This window comes from Euprymna scolopes, chromosome 19, assembly GCF_053919585.1.
Source record: "Euprymna scolopes isolate OS-2025 chromosome 19, ASM5391958v1, whole genome shotgun sequence".
Lineage (NCBI taxonomy): Eukaryota > Metazoa > Mollusca > Cephalopoda > Sepiida > Sepiolidae > Euprymna > Euprymna scolopes.
In genome coordinates, this window is record NC_136500.1 from 75,505,561 (window position 1) to 75,522,611 (window position 17,051).

The 17,051-nt window shown below is 28.5% G+C and overlaps 1 protein-coding gene and 1 long non-coding RNA gene across 11 annotated transcripts in view; one reads left to right on the forward strand and one right to left on the reverse strand.

Annotated features, from left to right (window-relative positions):
* The window catches only part of LOC145239758 (uncharacterized), a 340,227-nt gene that overhangs the window by 170,496 nt on the left and 152,680 nt on the right, over positions 1-17,051 (reverse strand). The window contains exon 1 of one of the 10 annotated variants that reach the window (XM_080103172.1): positions 2,012-2,767. The exons of the other annotated variants lie outside the window; for them this stretch is intronic. Within the exon in view, the coding sequence (XP_079959298.1) occupies positions 2,012-2,452 (441 nt within the window). The 5' untranslated portion in view covers positions 2,453-2,767. Of the gene's footprint in view, positions 1-2,011; positions 2,768-17,051 lie in introns of those variants that run through there. 10 annotated transcript variants of the gene reach the window in all.
* LOC145239759 (uncharacterized) overlaps positions 1-17,051 on the forward strand; it is a 111,572-nt gene that overhangs the window by 41,374 nt on the left and 53,147 nt on the right. The window lies entirely within an intron of this gene.

The window sequence follows — 17,051 nt, forward strand, 5'->3', positions numbered from 1 at the left end:
AACGCCACTGACACAATAAAAATCTTAATATCCATAAAACTACTTGTCTGCACAAAATTTAAATGTGATATACGTTTTCAGCATACTCTAAAACCATACAGTCGTCATTTTAAAGGCGAGTGTTGAGATGGAAAGAAAGTAAAAATTCACCGGTTTTTTTTTTTAACCCTAAACTCAGTTTTATGTTTAGTTCGGCAAAAGCCAGTTTAGCTTGATTCGTGTAGTCTAGAAGTACAAATTTATAAGTAAATAAATACTTACTTCAATTGTTTGTTATGAAGTAATGTTATATTTAATTAAATATATTTTTAATTGTTCGTTGAAAAAAAAAAAAAAAAAAAAAAAAATGTGGTAATTTTGACGACGTGCCCCAGCGTATTATAAACACCCCAACTTCCCCATGTTAAGAACGGCTTTTGGAATAAACACTTCCCAACCTCGAAAGCAGTTCTCAACATGGGGAGGTTACGGGTGTTTATTCCGAAAGCCGTTCTTAACATGGGGTGTTGGGGGTGTTTATACTATGCTGGAGCAGGTCGTAAAAAAAATGTCAAAAATTTTTTTGTAATAAATTTATTTATGGAACTCACTTTTTGATTGTCTGCACTTTCTTTGTCGAACAATTATAATTTTATGTTTAAACTTGCGATTGCCTCCCCTTTCTCCTTTAAAATCTCTTGAAAAAAGAGGGGGCCGTATACTGTATTATGGGACATATTTTAATAAGACACCGGTCAACATGAAACGATAAATCGATGAACACATGTGCCAACACATCGCTTAAATTAAAACAAAAATAAACAGCAAACAAACATTACGATCGCTAATTGAAATTTGGCATAAACCTTAACTCCCAAAATGAGATTCTACTTTGTATTGACGATTAATTTGGAATGGAAGATCAGTTTTATATGTAAATTTTATGTAATATGATCAAATTATCAAATCATTTTAGCTTTTGGAAACGTATTCAATTTTAATTTTTACCACTAACCCTAACGTCATAAAAATCGGTTAAAAAAAAAAAAAAAAAAAAAGCAGAGGTGCTTGTTAAAATAGAGTCGATAGGTCGATTTTTTTTTTTTATGTGGGTTTAAGCAAAAACAACAGTACTTAATTGTCATACAGAAAATAGTAATGAATCCAAAGATTACAAAAATTCATCGGATAGAAAAATATTTATTAGTTTAAATTTTTACGAAAAATTGAGAAATGCATTTTCCCAAGATCTGAACACCTTGAAGATTGCGAATACAGGGGACATTAGTTTCCCTTTTCGCAACAGGTCGACGTTTTGTTTTAGCCAAGAGCAATACTTTTTTTCTTTTTACTAAAAACACAATAGCAGTTTGTTGTACTACTTGAGGAATTTTCGTAATTTTTGGATATATTAATATTTTCGAGACAAATAAGTAGTTGTTTTTGCTTAAACCACACATTTAACAAAAATAGATCTGTTCACCACCATCTTCACAAGCACCAAAGTAGCCCCCCCCCCCAATAAAAGAGTGTACACTGAACTGCCTTAAAACGCTACAACAGTCTAGAAAAGACAAGTGGGTAATTTTACGTAAAACTGCAAAACGGATTCCTACTAAAAATTCTAAAATTACTTCGGAGCGAAGCAAGAATGCTACTTAACAAAAAAAAAAAAAAAAAGAAAAAAAAGGAGGGGTATAGTCTAAAACAAAACGTCGGCTAATCAAGTAGCGAAAAGGAAGATAAATGCCCCTTGTATTCGCAATCTTCAATGTAGGGAAATGAAATTCTCACATTTTCTGCAAAAATTACTTTTAGCTATAAATAATTTTCTACTTTATGAATTTTCGTAATTTTGGAATATATTACTATTTTCAACATGTCAAGTAACTGCTGTTTTTGCTTAAACCCACATTTTTTTTTTAATCCATTTGTCGACTATCTTAAGCACCCTTTAGGTGACTAAAATAAGAATTCAATAAAATATAATTCGACCCAAACGATTTTTTTTTTTTTTTTTTTTCAATATTACCTCTTTCTTAAGAATTGTTCTCTCGGATTCTCGCTGAAATTGTTGAATTCTGTTTATTTCTTGACGAACGTCAACGTTTGAAGGCATAGACGGCGACAATTCCGAAGGAATGGATGTAATACAAGATGGAATAAACTGCGCGGGTAAATTGTTTGTATTTTTTGTCCGTGATTTCTCTATCGTTTTAGAAACTTTGGTCGCATCGTGCGCATTTGGAAGATGATTGTGGTTGGAACATTTAATCAAGACGTGTGCAGTATCCGCAAGTCTCGTTATGGCTCGGCCTTTGCATGACCGCGATTTACCATTCCGACAAACCCAATAATAAGTCTTGTTCATTGATTTATTCTTGCACATTAAGTAACCACGGATAACCAACATGTCGCGTCCTCGTTGCGACGGGACCGTCTCATAGGCTATTTCTTTTTTGGACCGATCCATATTTTCGATTGCTTATGGAATTTGTTATACTTGATTTCAACATTTACTACATTCCAGTTTCCAGAAAACTACGGGATTTATCGAAGATTCTCTCTCTCGAAAAAAAAAAAAAAAAATTTTTTTTTTTCATTTAAAACTGTTCGACTTAATTTCGATGTCACACGGTTAAGCTATGTCCTTTAGATTTAGATCAAACAATTCCGGGATATATGATGCATCTCCATCGAATAATAAACTGCAGTTGAATTATTATTTAATTTTTAATACAATTTATTCAGCTCTTATTTGATTTGAATCCGTGAAAGCAATGAATTTATTTATTTATTTTACAGCAGAACTCTCCTATTCGAAGAAACAAAAATATTCGTACACGGTGTTTCAGTTAAACAGTTTCACGAATATATGTCCTCTGAAAAACTTGGAGGAAACTTTTTCCCGCATTTGAACACACTTGATGTGTTTATTTTTTTTTATTATTGAAATCGCCAAGCAAGAAACCACTTGATGCAAATAGAAAAACACCCCAAGGTCTAAAACTAGTAGGTGCGCGCAAGTTAACGAGAAAAAACTGATTGGGAGGGGGGGTATAGTTTTTGAAAGACAAGTTATAATTTTTTTTGTGGGTTTCGATTACTTTTTTTGATTGGGTTTGAAAGATTAACGCCTAAAATTAATCTCTAAAAAGGAAAAAAATTTACACGTGAAAAAAAGATAAAAAGTTATGAAAAATGTCTTCACAGTGGCATCGGAAACTGACAAATTCAGCTAAATTTTTAAGTAAATTAAATTCATTGTAAAAATCACTTGAAAGATTAGTTTTCTGGGATTATTTCAAAGTAAAGAAAGATAATTATAAATATAATATAGTAGGAAGGCAGGCTCGAGCCCATAGCTCAAAGGAGGAAAAGAACGGGAGAAAAAACCTGACGTCTCTGCTGTTACATCCACCACCGCCAAACCGGAAGTGACATTTTTTAAAATTTAGGCTAGACAATCGAAGAGAGGATGACTTTAAAAATATCGGCGAAAAAAGAGACCCCCTCTCCCCCGCCCGGTAGAAAAGTGCCCAATTTAAGGTGAAGATATTAATGTTTTTAACCAATTTTTCGATATTTGTGGTCTGAAAGGTCGAATTTCAAAACGATACTGATCTTGAGAAAATCCGTCGCCTCTGTCATGCAGACATACATACATACATTTATATATTGGTAACTAAATATTTTCGAACCAAACCGATGAAAAAGCTTGCCCTATCTCTAAATACCCTTTATGTAAAATTTCGAATGTTTAGACCAGAAATTGTCTGAGTAATTTGGTAGAAACCGCAGAGGTCACATTTTTTTTTAAATTTTGACCCCTAGTATGACCCCTAGTATGACCCCTTAACATTTGTTTTTGGCTCAAATCAAGTTATTAAGTTAGATCCATATCCAAGGAACCTATATCTAAAATTTCAAGTGTTTAGACCCAAAATTGTCGGAGGAGTTTGGTAGAGTTCTCAAAGGTCAAAATCGTTGAACTTTGACCCCTTAACAGCCAAATTGCTGGCCGAAAACCGATCACATAGATTTTCCCAAATCTCAGTACCCTTTATATAAAATTTCGAGTCTGTAGACTGAAAATTGACAGAGTTATTGTGAAGGAAAATGTAGACAGACAGACACGTTCACTTTTATAGAAATACTAGCATTTCAGCCCTGCGTTGCCCGGGTGTTTGGAGGTGTATGCTGAGCAACAGAAAAAAAAAAAAAAAAAAAAAACGGTCAATTTTTTTAAACTTTGTTCCCTATTATGATCCCTTAACATTTGTTTTGAACTCACATATAGTTATTAAGTTAGGTCCATGTCCAAGGAATCTATTTAAAATTTCAAGTGTTTAGACCCAAAATTGTTGGAGGAGTTTGGTAGAGTTTTCAAAGGTCAAATCGTTAAACTTTAACCCCTTAACAGTCAAATTTCTGGCCTAAAACCGATCACATCGATTTTCCTAAATCTCAGTACCCTGTATATCAAATTTCGAGTTTGTACACTAAAAATTGACAGAGTTATTGCATAGGAAAATGTACACACACACACGTTCACTTTTTTATATATATATATAAATAAATAAATAAATGTTATTAAAGGCAAGATAAGTTACTTTCTACCTAATTGAATAAGATTTTATTTATGTTTACTAGGTACATGCAAAAATGAATAGTCGATGCTCAAAATATATAAACATTTTGACCCCTCCACTTACTTAAAAATTCACAAAAAAATCAGAAAATTAACCAATTTTAATGAAATTTTCAGTATTGATCAAATAATGATCATGGAATATACTGAACCCATTATTTTTATTTGAATCTTAGTGAAAATGTATTATTGTTTAAACAAAAAACGCCTTTACTTAAAAGTTATGGTTTTTAATAGCATATATATATATATATATATATATATATATATAAAATGCATTTATTTTTCTTTTTTATGTATCAGAAAGTATAACAATAAAAAAAAAAATTTTCCAGGAATATTACAAAAAAGACCCTAAAGTCCGTATTAACAAATTCAATATAACTCGAAGAAAAATTAATTTCTCAAACTACTGATATTATCATTGAATTAAGCATTGTTTATTCAGTATTTTCACACACAGAAAATTATAATTGCACTAAATATTTACCCCCTTCCTTTAGATTATATTTTTAGTGTAATTTTTATTATAAGATTCTAATATTTTCCTTGCCTGAATGAATATGTAATCTCCAGTAACATAATTTTTATATAATCTTGAAAAAAAAAAAAAAATTTAAAAGCAAAAACACAAAAACAAATTAAAAAATGGTAAAAATTATACAAACGTTCATAATTGAACTGTACGGATGCATGGCTGGGAGAAAAAAAGGGAAAACTAGCAATCCTTACCGACATCACTTCTGACTGACATTTTGGACTTCCGTAGAACCCATACTTAGTTTGTTTTGTTTGTACAAAGCCAAAATCTGTTTTAGAGGTTAATTAAGCATTTTTTATATACAAGCAAGGTGTTTTTCAAATTTAATTCAATATCTTAGGAATTTACTAATTATCTTTGAAATAGACTCAGAAAACTAATATTTATCTTTCAAGGGATTTTACAATTAATTTAACTTCAAAATTTAGCTTAACTTGTCAGTTTGCAAATGTCGCCGTGAAAACATTTTTCATCACTTTTTTTTCACATGCACAAATATATATATTTTTTTTCCTTTTGGAAATTAAGTTTAAGCTTTAATCTTTCAAATACAATCAGAAAGTAATTGGAAACCTATAAAAAAATATGTTAACCTGGCTTTCAAAACTATGTCCCTCCAATCAGTTTTCTGGCATTAATGTTCATACCTAATATTTACATTTTGTATAATTCTGGTCCTTCTCTTCTGACTAGAAGCAAGCTTCGAAATGCTATGGCCTAAAAAGGTTCCTTTTCTTCTTTTCCTTATTGTTCCAATGTTATAATAAAGTTAGATGTAACTTATTTCTCATCTTTTATTTAATATGAAATAAAAATATAAAATGGATTGTAAAAATTAAATACATTAAAAACAAAAAATATTTTTTAAACTTCACTACAGTACTTCCCCAACAAAAAATACCCACTTTTAATTGTGTGTGTCTAATATTAGATATGTAAAATAAATGACCGATCCCTTCATTTAAAAATTCACAAAATTTCAGGAAATCACCAAATTTTAATGAAATCTTCAGTATTTATTAATTAATGACCACAGAATATAATGAACCCATTTTTTTTTAAAGCTTACAGAAAATATATGTTGTTTAAACAAAATCCTTTACCATAGTTATAGTTTTAAATACTAAAGTTCATGATTTATTTTTGCTTTTTTATGAAAATAAAACCTCGATGTTAACAATTAAAAAATTTTTTTTTTTTTTTTTTTTTTAAATATTTCAGGAACATTACAAAAAAGACTTTAGAGCCAATATTAATAAAATTAATATAAATTGTAGAAAAATTAGTTTCTTGGGCGATATTATTGAATTGTGCATTGTTTATTCAATATTTTCACAAAAATGTAATAGACTTGCAAAAAACTATTTCAGATGATTTTAATAATTTGTGTGAAAATTTCAAATGTAATATTTTCCTTGTATGCATGAACATGAAAATATGAGTGTAAGAAATTATTTTTATAATCTTGAAAGTAAAGAAATTTAAAAAATTGAGGATCAGGGTCACTAAGGAAAAAAAAACAAATAGGATAATTTCTATTAATAATTAATTTGGAGAAGTATGGATGGGCAACATCATTTAAAAAAAAAAAAAAAAAAAAAAACTAATAATGGGGACCATTAAAGAAGAGCAAAATAATAAAGGAAGATAGACAAGAAAGTGAAGAAAGTAGGAATGTAGAAAGGAAAAGCAATCTCATCCACTATATTCTATTTAATTAGGGATGTGCAAAATGAATGCCGATGCTCAAAATACATAAACATTTTGACCCCTCCCTTTACTTAATTAAATTTTTAAAAATGGTAAAAATTAGACAAACATTCACAATAGGAATCTACGCATGCACATCTGTGGAAAAAAAAGAAACAGCACCCCCTACCTCTCTTTAACTGACGTAATTTCTAGACAACCTTTCGACTAGTGGTGGGACGATTAATCGGAATCATAAGAATCATGTATTTTGGGTGGAATCGGAATCGCATCGTTAAAAAACTTAGATTTACGATTCTTTTATTACGATTCTCTTATATTTTTAAGTTGAACTGTTTGTTTGAAGTGAGATTAATGCTGTCAAAAATTTATGATAAAAACGTCAGAACTTTTCATGATATACAAGAATTTTATAAACTACTTTAAAAGGTAATCTTTATTAATCTTAATGAGTTTTCTTATTCCGTCACATGCATAGGCGCTGTGTCTGTTTTGAAACTTCGAGGCCCATGATTAGTTATCTGTTTGCACTGTTGCCAAACTTTAGGGGCCGCGAGGTAACATTGTTTTCATTTGTGAGTGAAGTTTATGTATAAAACAGCCTAACTACATCAAGTCCATGAAAAAGTTGATGAATACTTAACCCTTAGAGAAAAAAGATTTTACAGTGCTCTCATTGCAAGTAAATCATGTTAAAAATCAGTGGTTTTTCCAACTGGTAACTAAAAAAGAAAAAGAAAAGGGCGCTTATCTTTTGGCAAGTTTTTTTTTTACTGACACTCTTCTATTAGTAAATGAAAAATGTCTTGTCAACCTTTATATATTTTAAAAATAAAACAAGCAAAGTCACATTATTTAAACAATAAAAGGTTTAATAGAACAATATATGTACTTTCTATTTTCTGAACGAAGGCGGTTTCAGGAAATATTTCTAAAACTTAAGTGAAACTGATCACATAGTATCAGTTCGCAAGACTGACAGCCAGTCAGCATTTTTGAAGTATCCAAAACAAAAACGTTAGAGGTACATATGCTGACTGACGATTCTGCTTAAGGTTTTTCGAAAACTACAAAAGAAAATCATTTTTTCTATCTGTTAAATAAATGCGGTAAGTGAATTTAATTTTTTTTCTTTTAGAAATTTACATTTCATTAAAATATTCTGCAAATGAAGCAATTAAACATTTCTTTTGGAACTTCTTTGCACAACAAAAACAAAATGTGAAAAATTTATTAAAAAAGGAAAATAGTTTAACTTTAAAAAAAAAAAAATCCTTTGAACCCTAACTTTGGAAACTAACTAGTCACTAAAAGACTTTAGGGGCTTGGTCGACGTTTACCGATGCCTGGCATCACAGTCGTGATGTGAGCCTAGGGAAATGTTTCCCAACAGCATTAAGGCAGACACAATTTTGAAAGTTCAATAAATGACTTATCTAACAATAGAAATAAACAATTACCAAAAGTTTACTCTTTTATATAGAAATAAAGAGGTAAATTAAGATATTAAATAAAAATGAACATTGAAGGATGATAAGTATATAATTATATAATAAAAATAAATATAGAAATAAACCAATTTAATTAGATTTAAAAAATAACATTGTTAAAAATATTTTTAAAAAAGTCAAATAGGAATAATTTGAGACGATTGAATATAAAAAGCTAAAAATTTAATAAAAAATTTAGTTATTTTTAAATTTCATTCAGAAATAATATTCTAGAAAGTGGAATAAAAATCAGTTAGCGATTGAAGCTGCAAAAAAAAAAAAAAGTTTAATTTTAAACAGTTATCGAAGATAAATAAAGAGAAAATAAAACAAAAAAAATGAATATCAAAACAAAACAAGTTATTCCCCTTGAAATTTGATGTTATTGTATTTTTGTTGAATTAATGACTTACTTTTTCTTTGTTTTAATAATATATATTTAACTCTTGAAATTGATTATTAATTTCATAGTGCATGTTTAATTCATGGTTAAAATATTTGTTTTGACTTATCTTCAATGAAAGAAATTTAAAAAAAAAAAATCAAATCGTTTTCAAAATTCCCTTAATTGTATTTCCACTTTTTTACTGTACCAAATTTTTTCACTACACAAAAACTTTCGATTATATAATGGTATATTCAAAAACAACAATTCCACGGAAACTGTCAAATAAAAAATAGTATCGGAATCATTAATCAACATTTTCCTGGAATCAGAATCGGAAAAAATTTAGGAATCGTCCCAACACTACTCTCGACTGTCTGAAATTTTGGCCTTCCGTATAATCCACGTGATGAAGACTGTTTTCTTTTGATTGAACGAAGCGAGAATCTCTCGCTTTTGGGAGATTTTTTTGTATAAACAAGGTGTTTTTTTTTTTGTTTTTTTTAATTTAATTCAATATCTTAAGACTTTACTAATTATCTTTGAAATAGACCAAGAAAACTAATATTTATCTTTCAAAGGAGTTTTACAATGAATTTATTTAACTTCAAAATTTAGTTGAATTAGCTTGCCATGAAAATATTTTCATAACTTTTTTTTTTTTCATGTGTACAAATACTTTTTTCCTTTTGGAGATTAACTTTAGACTTTAATCTTTCAAATACAATCAAAATGTAGTCGGAAACCTACAAAAAAAATTATAAATCAGCTTTCAAAACTATGCTCCCCTATCTTTATTCTACGACTTTTGCCCATACCAATATTTGATTAATAAATAATCGTTTTAGCTTTTAGTTTTCAATTATTAAATTGTGTAAACAGGGATTTTAATTTACGTTTTTCACGTTTAAAATGCACTTTTACTTTCATTTAAAAAGAATTTATTGTTACGACACGTTTAAGAAAAACCATTGCGCCATGTAAATAATAAAATAAAATTGACGCTGTAGGCATTTCACAAAAATTTCAAATTCTAAAGAATTAAAAAAAAAAAACAGCATTAATAAGACTTTATCAATATTTTTTTAATATTACTGAATTTGGAATTTTTAACCAATAATACTGTTGCTTACTGTTAAAAATGCCCCTGTGAATTTCAAACTAATGCTAAGTATCAATCTTTAGAGATAAAAATAAAATCTTAATTGTATATATTAGAAAATATTCTAATTAAATAAGCACTTTTTTATTACAACAAAATAGTACTTAAATTGATTAACATTTTTTATAATCTTCAAAAATACAGAAAATATGTTTCAATTTCTCTATAAATTTTAAAATAAAATTGAATTTTTGACATTTTGGGCTTCCATATAAATTCTGTGCATCACTTGCCATTTGTTTTGATTTAGCGAAAGTTTAAAATTTTTTATTTCTTGGAAAACACCGGAACCTAATACGATTATTATTGATTGCTCTGTCTAGATGTTTTGTCAGCTAAAATATGTGTTGGGAATATTAACTTTGGAATTTTCTGTCAGAACAAACAAGAATTTAGCTAATGTAAACAAAATTATGCGACAAACATCAAGTGATGATTCTTGAATGCTATGTTGCAGTGATGATATAGTTACAAAGAAATGCTTTATATATATATATATATATATATATATATATATATACACACACACATAGGCAGTTTAGAGAGAGAAGAGAGAGAGTGTCAATTTAGGCTGGGAGTCGCATTGGACAGATAAGAGGCAGCCAGCTAGTGATCAGGGTTGGATAGTGGCCAGTCGTAATGGCTTCTGTACGCCAGGGAAGCTATCAGAGCTGGAAATAGCAAAAATGTAGAACAAAGAATGCATGCAGCTTCCAAGCAGGGAACATAATAACCAATAAATAAGTTTTAAAATTAAAACGAATGATAAATTAGAAACAATAAAACAATTTGAATTCAAACAAGTAATAACCCTTATCCCTGAGTGGCTTCCAGACCTTGATAAGTGGTGACCACCGTGTAAAAAAACAAAAAAAAAAAAACAAATACTAAGTTCCCAGTGCAGAAATATTTCTGTTTAAGTCAAACTTATAAAAAAATCTTTTGGATAAATTAATGAATTTTGATGCAAAACTATTTGGAAATAAATATTCAAACACAGTTTAGTTTACACGTGACGACGACAGACACTTTTTATGGAAATATGTTTGTTTCTCGGAATAATACTTTTGTATTAATTTTTTTTAAATATGATAGAAAAAAACAAAAAAACCTTCCAGACAGAAATAAACTTGGAACATTGTTTTTATATACACAGAAAAAATAGTTTTAATGGAATTTAATGAATTTAAAACAAAAATGAAGTTAAAACACTTATCGTAAAGTCACGATTGAGGTTAAAAGTTTGCTAGTTTATTGACATGAATGATACTCTATGAAAAAATTTATTAATAAAACAGACTGAAAAATATTTATATATAAAAACTATTTGTTTAACAAGTTTAAAAATTAAAATAATTAAAAATTTAAAACTGACTAAAAATTAATTTTTTTGTATAGATCCTTATAGTTTAAAAGAAAAAAAAAATCTCATTTAAAAATCATTTTAAAATGGTGCATTTTTAACCTAAAATTAAAATTAATTACACTTTAATATTAAAAAAAATCAAACAAAAAAAAAAAACTTTACCGCATTTTCTCCCTTTGAATTGCATATGTCCAAATGTAAAATAATTGATTATCTTGTGGAAAATAAAATACAGTCACTTTTGGACCAGTTGTATAAATCCCCCGGCAATTTCAGAATTGAAGCAGAAAATGACCATACTTTGAAATAGCTGTCTATCACCTTAATACCATGGCCATTATACCTTATTCTATAATGTCAGCAGGTCACCTGACGAGTACAAAGGCCTGGTTTTCAGTGACCACGGTTAGGTACAATGCTGGTTTTTAATATAGGATGCATCTCTTAAAACCATTTGTTTAAAATTTGTAAACTCTTAAGAGTAATAAAAAATTTATAAATTTTTTTGTAAGCAAACGAAATAGCATTCTTTTTATATAGACGGAAAAAAATAGTTTTAATGGAATTTAATGAATTTAAAACAAAAATGAAGTTAAAACTCTTATCATAAAGTCACGATTGAGACTAAAATTTTGCTAAGTTTATATTGACATGAATGATACTCTATTAAAAAAATAATTTATTAATAGAACAGATTGAAAAAAATATTTAAAATGTAAAAATTATTAAATGAATTTTGTTTACGAATCTTTTTACAAAAATATTTAATTATTAGAATTTTTTTTTTAATCTTTGCTATTTATTTGCCTCCTCACAGAACAAGGTCTTTTTTTTTTTTTTAATTTTAAGTTAATCTTAAGGAGGGACAGTATTTTATAGGTACATGCACAATGGTCATGATCTAATACTGACTATGGATAAAAAGGGGCTTAATAATTTTTTGTTCTTTTTATATTTAAATTTTGAAGGTGTTTGAAAGAGCTAATCTCTAAAAGAAGAAAAATATGTTTACATGTTTAAAAAATTGCAGTGAAAAATGTCATGACGATTAAAAAAAAAGTTTATTCAAATTTCAAGCTTGAATCAATCAAGTTTAAAAATCTCTGCAAAGATAATTATCAGTTTTCTGAAACTATTTTAAAGATAACTAGTAAATTAAGTCTTAAGATACTGTACCTACTTTTTACTAAAAGTGCATAATTATCAGAAAGAAAAAAAAAAGTGAGTTGTTAAAAACTCTAGTCAAATGTAAACATAAATGCTTGCCGACTTTCACAAAAGTCTGGAACACTATAATAATTTCATTTAACTTTGTAATAAAAAAAGAAATGCTTATTTAATTAAAATATTTGGAATAATTTATTCTGATTAAAAAAAAATTCATATTTAACTTGGTATTAGATTTTTATTTTGTAATACTCTGAAATTATCGATAACATTTGTTTACCAATGTTTTTCCTTAAAATTTGAAAAAAACTTTTGTAAAATCTTGTTCAAAACTATTTTTTCTTACAAACTACATAAATTTCAATTTTTTGTTTATGATAATAAAAACTTTAGCAATTACACGACTCGATTTTTTCTTACATTTTATTTTAAAAAAAACATTTTTTTCAAATATTTAAATAAAAAAAAAGTAAAAAAAATAGGCTATTATTATTATAAAGTTTTTTTCTTGCTCTGACATTGATATTAAAAGTCTATTTTTTTCTACTTAAAAATTCTTAAATAAACTAATATACTCATGTGCAAGCGACTACATGACGGTTAACTAATTTGCATATTCCTTTGAAAAAGGAGTGTTAATTACTTATTTTTTATGGTTTTATTAGATGATTGGTTCTCCTTCACTATTACGATCAATTCTATTTATGCATAGTTTCTAGATTGTACATAAGTGTGTAGAATCTAAGATGAAAACATTCTAGCACACAGAAATATATATAAGTGTGTATGCAGCAAAAATTGCTGCTAAGGGGTCAAAATCGAAAACAAAACAGTTGACCTTGGCAGGATAAGTCGAATAAAACATTACTCCTGCTGTTTCTTTTGCTCATGCTCAAAATTAAACATTCATAGCTCAAAGTCACCTTATTTTTAACCTTTCGTAATTATCTGTCTGTAATGACGCTGGGCAGATAAATAATTACTAAGCCTGGAGCGCGAAATGCTCTGGTTTCAATTCTAGCAGATGGTAGTCAAGTCATATTTTTTTAAACTTTTAAAATCATTATAATATATTGGATTATAATCAATAGAGAATTGATTCTATAAGAAATCTGCATAAATTAAAATATAATATTTATACATATTTTATGACCAGGTAGCCTGCTAGTGATTAAATAGAATTCAAATCTGAAAGAAAATGAATATTATTAATAAAAGAATTACAAACTTACATTTTATTTTTTTCAAATGATTAACAGTTAATTGGGAAATTCAGGGGGTTACTGATTCTCTGAAAATAACATTTGGATGATGGCAGGTAGTGGATAGTGGTGGTCTGTTTATGGTTGTTTTGTATACTCACACTTCTTCAAACTAATTGTATATATATATATTTTTTTAAAGGCCTGCTCTGGATTGGAACAAAAATAAAAATTGCTGCAATCTAGAAGGATTGATAAGTTCAAGAGTTTATAATTTCATCAAGCACATACATATTAGATTTTTAAAAAGTTTTGCATAATTCTGTTTGCTTCCGTTTCCGTTGTTTAATGACAAAGTTAAAAAAATACACTTATGAGAATGTTTTATGAACTCATTTTTAATTGGAAAACCTTTTTTTAAACAGTAAAACTTTTACATTTAATAAAACTCTGTAACGGAAAAGTTTTAAAAATTCGATGTTAGAAAAAGTGCTCATTTTGGGGTGCTTGAAATCCTTACGATCCTCAGTCTTTAATTGATAATTTCTAATTTAACTATAGATAAAATCTTGGCAAGTTCTACCACTCCAGATCTGAGTGCACCTATGAATACTGCTAACTAAAGGGCGACATCACATTCTTAAAAGCCATCAATTTGCTGCTTCACAACGCGATGTAATTTTATGTCATATTGTGGAGCTTGCTTAGAAAGATGGATTTCTGATATAAAAGCTGGCATTGCTCAAGGATGTCTTGCATTGGTGCTTGTTCAATTTAATCATAGTTGAGACCTGAATAGATACATTCACTTTGGGTCAGAGACATCAAAGTAACAGTAACTATGGGGTATCTCCACACATTGTAAATTGGAGCCCTACCACTGGGTAAATTTTAAGGTCATAGCCAAGGAATCGTTGGGTCAAAAGCACTAGTACTAGTTTTGGCCAAAATGAATGGCCGATCAACCCCACCTCCATTTTTTTTTTTTTTTGGACATTGGCCCTTACCCTCATAAAACAAAAAACACCAAATTCAGAAAATCCAAAAAATTTCACTGTTTTAATTAATGATCACAGAACATAATTAATGCATTATTATATTAGGACATTTAGTGAAAATATATAATTTTGTGTAAACAAAAAACATTTGGAAACATACTTTTTGCGAATGAATCCCTGTTGTAGGGAGTTTGAGTTAATTCCCAGTTGGGAACTTGTAAAAGAAATTACAGATTAGACTTAATTCCTGTCATGGACCTTATAAGAACTTTTCAACCTCTATGGCGATAAGAATAAATGCTATTCTCTCAAATTCTTGACTTGCCTCTGTCAAGAGAATGGGATACTCAGAGAAAGTCTCTCCCAGCTCTGATGGCATGAAAGGCACATCGCTTAGGCAACTACAGATTGAATTGAGAAATCTATTCAAAGGTAGATGTTCTGGCTTGTGCATTTTGTGTCTTCAAGGGTTTTCACATTTTTTTTTAATATTACAGCAAGAAAAATATAATCTTATTTTTTATAACATTCTACAATGTGATTTTATAATAGCTCTTTTCTACATATGTAAATGCAGTTAAAGACTTAATTTATAATCATGCTAAAAAAAACAAACCATAAAAGTGATAGTGGGCTGTTCAGAAAATCTTAAATTTTTAACAAAATATTACAAAAGTTTTACTTCAAATTCTAAAAAAGTTTTACTTCAAAATACATTATTGTATCAGAGAGGAATTGTACTGTGTAACCAATAATTATTTTCAGAGATCCAACAAACAGGTCTTACAAGAGAAACGCATATCATTTGGAAAAATAAAATGTTAAGTTTGTAAATATGTAAATTTTTCATTAGTAAATTTTATTTCAAACTTGTATGCCATTTAATAACAGCAATCCCAAACTGGTCTGTTTATGCTGTGAAAATGGGTAAAAACAGTGAAATTTTTGTAAAACTTACCATATCATGGCTATAGTTTCAGATTATATTAATGGAATTAGAATGTAAATAAATGTGGGAGGGCACACTAATTTGGATTATGTAACAATTTTAATGACAAATGCGTTTAATTTGACTATTTTTCAGCAAAAACTCTTGTTCTTGTAACATCTGTGCTGTTCATTAGGTATCCCCCTTATTTGCAACAATCATAACTTTTGTACCATTCAAAATAAGCCTAAAATAAACTAGTAATAATTTAAAATAATGAAAATGCAAGATTAAAATTGTTTACATTATTAACACCTTAAAACCAAGTTCCTACATAGTGGCCATTTTTAAAGTGTAGAGGTATACATGTTTAATAAATGTAACAAATAATCAACAATCAATGTAACAAATAATCAACAATCAATAATTTTTCACAAAATTTTCAACACACATTTAGATTAATTTATACTAGCAGGACCTGTGGAAATTCCACAGGGTACTCATTTATATGTAATATTATTGATGTTGGTATTCTGTAGATGTTTAGCATAAATGGAGACGCTCTGATATTATTGTAGTTTTGTTAAAACTGCAAAAGTATTTATCTAAGCTAGCGTGAACGCCCAGCAAAGCCCAATCATAAAGTACACTTAAATATGATATTTTAATTCTTGCAGATTTTGTATATATTATAGAGTTAATGTTCTATCGATTTTTATATATTATAAAGTTGTGATTTCAAAAATATATGCATATGACTTGGGTGCATTAGCTTGAATCAAAACTGAAATAAAAACGTATGAAAAATAAATATATAACTTGAGTTCCTTCAGCTATAATCAAAACCAAAACCTATGAAGAATTCTTGGTAAAATTATTTATTATAAGAAATGAAAGTACATAACAAACGACCCAGATGTAAGCATGACACAAAAAATAACACGCTATCATATTAATATATAGATTAAAAATGCAGTCTTCTTGAAACATGGGAGGGAAATATTTTTGTATGTGATCTGCCACAAACCAAAATATAATTTCAAGAAATCTGAACAAAATATTATAATTGATCGAAATTTCAACATTTTATAAAGCAAAAGAGGGTACTTAGCACCAGATTTAAATTTGAAGACAAGTAGTTTTCTGGATATGTGGACCTTTTATTATCCAACGCAATCCATTATGTTTTCACTGGTAGCCATGTTCTTTTTCCCAACTGAACAAATACTAATGTGCATGCATGTAAGAAAACACCCCTTCCTCTCCATGTTAAGAATGGCGACAGACACTGAAATTCATTAAGTAATATATTGAAAAATATTTTAATATCCAGAAAACTACTTGTCTGTCCACAATTTGAATATGATATTCATTTTCAGCAGACCCGAAGACCTGTACGAGGGGTGTGCAATAAGTAATGCTCCTGACCCACTTCCCATAGCAGTAGAGCAACAAAACTTGACAGTTATTAG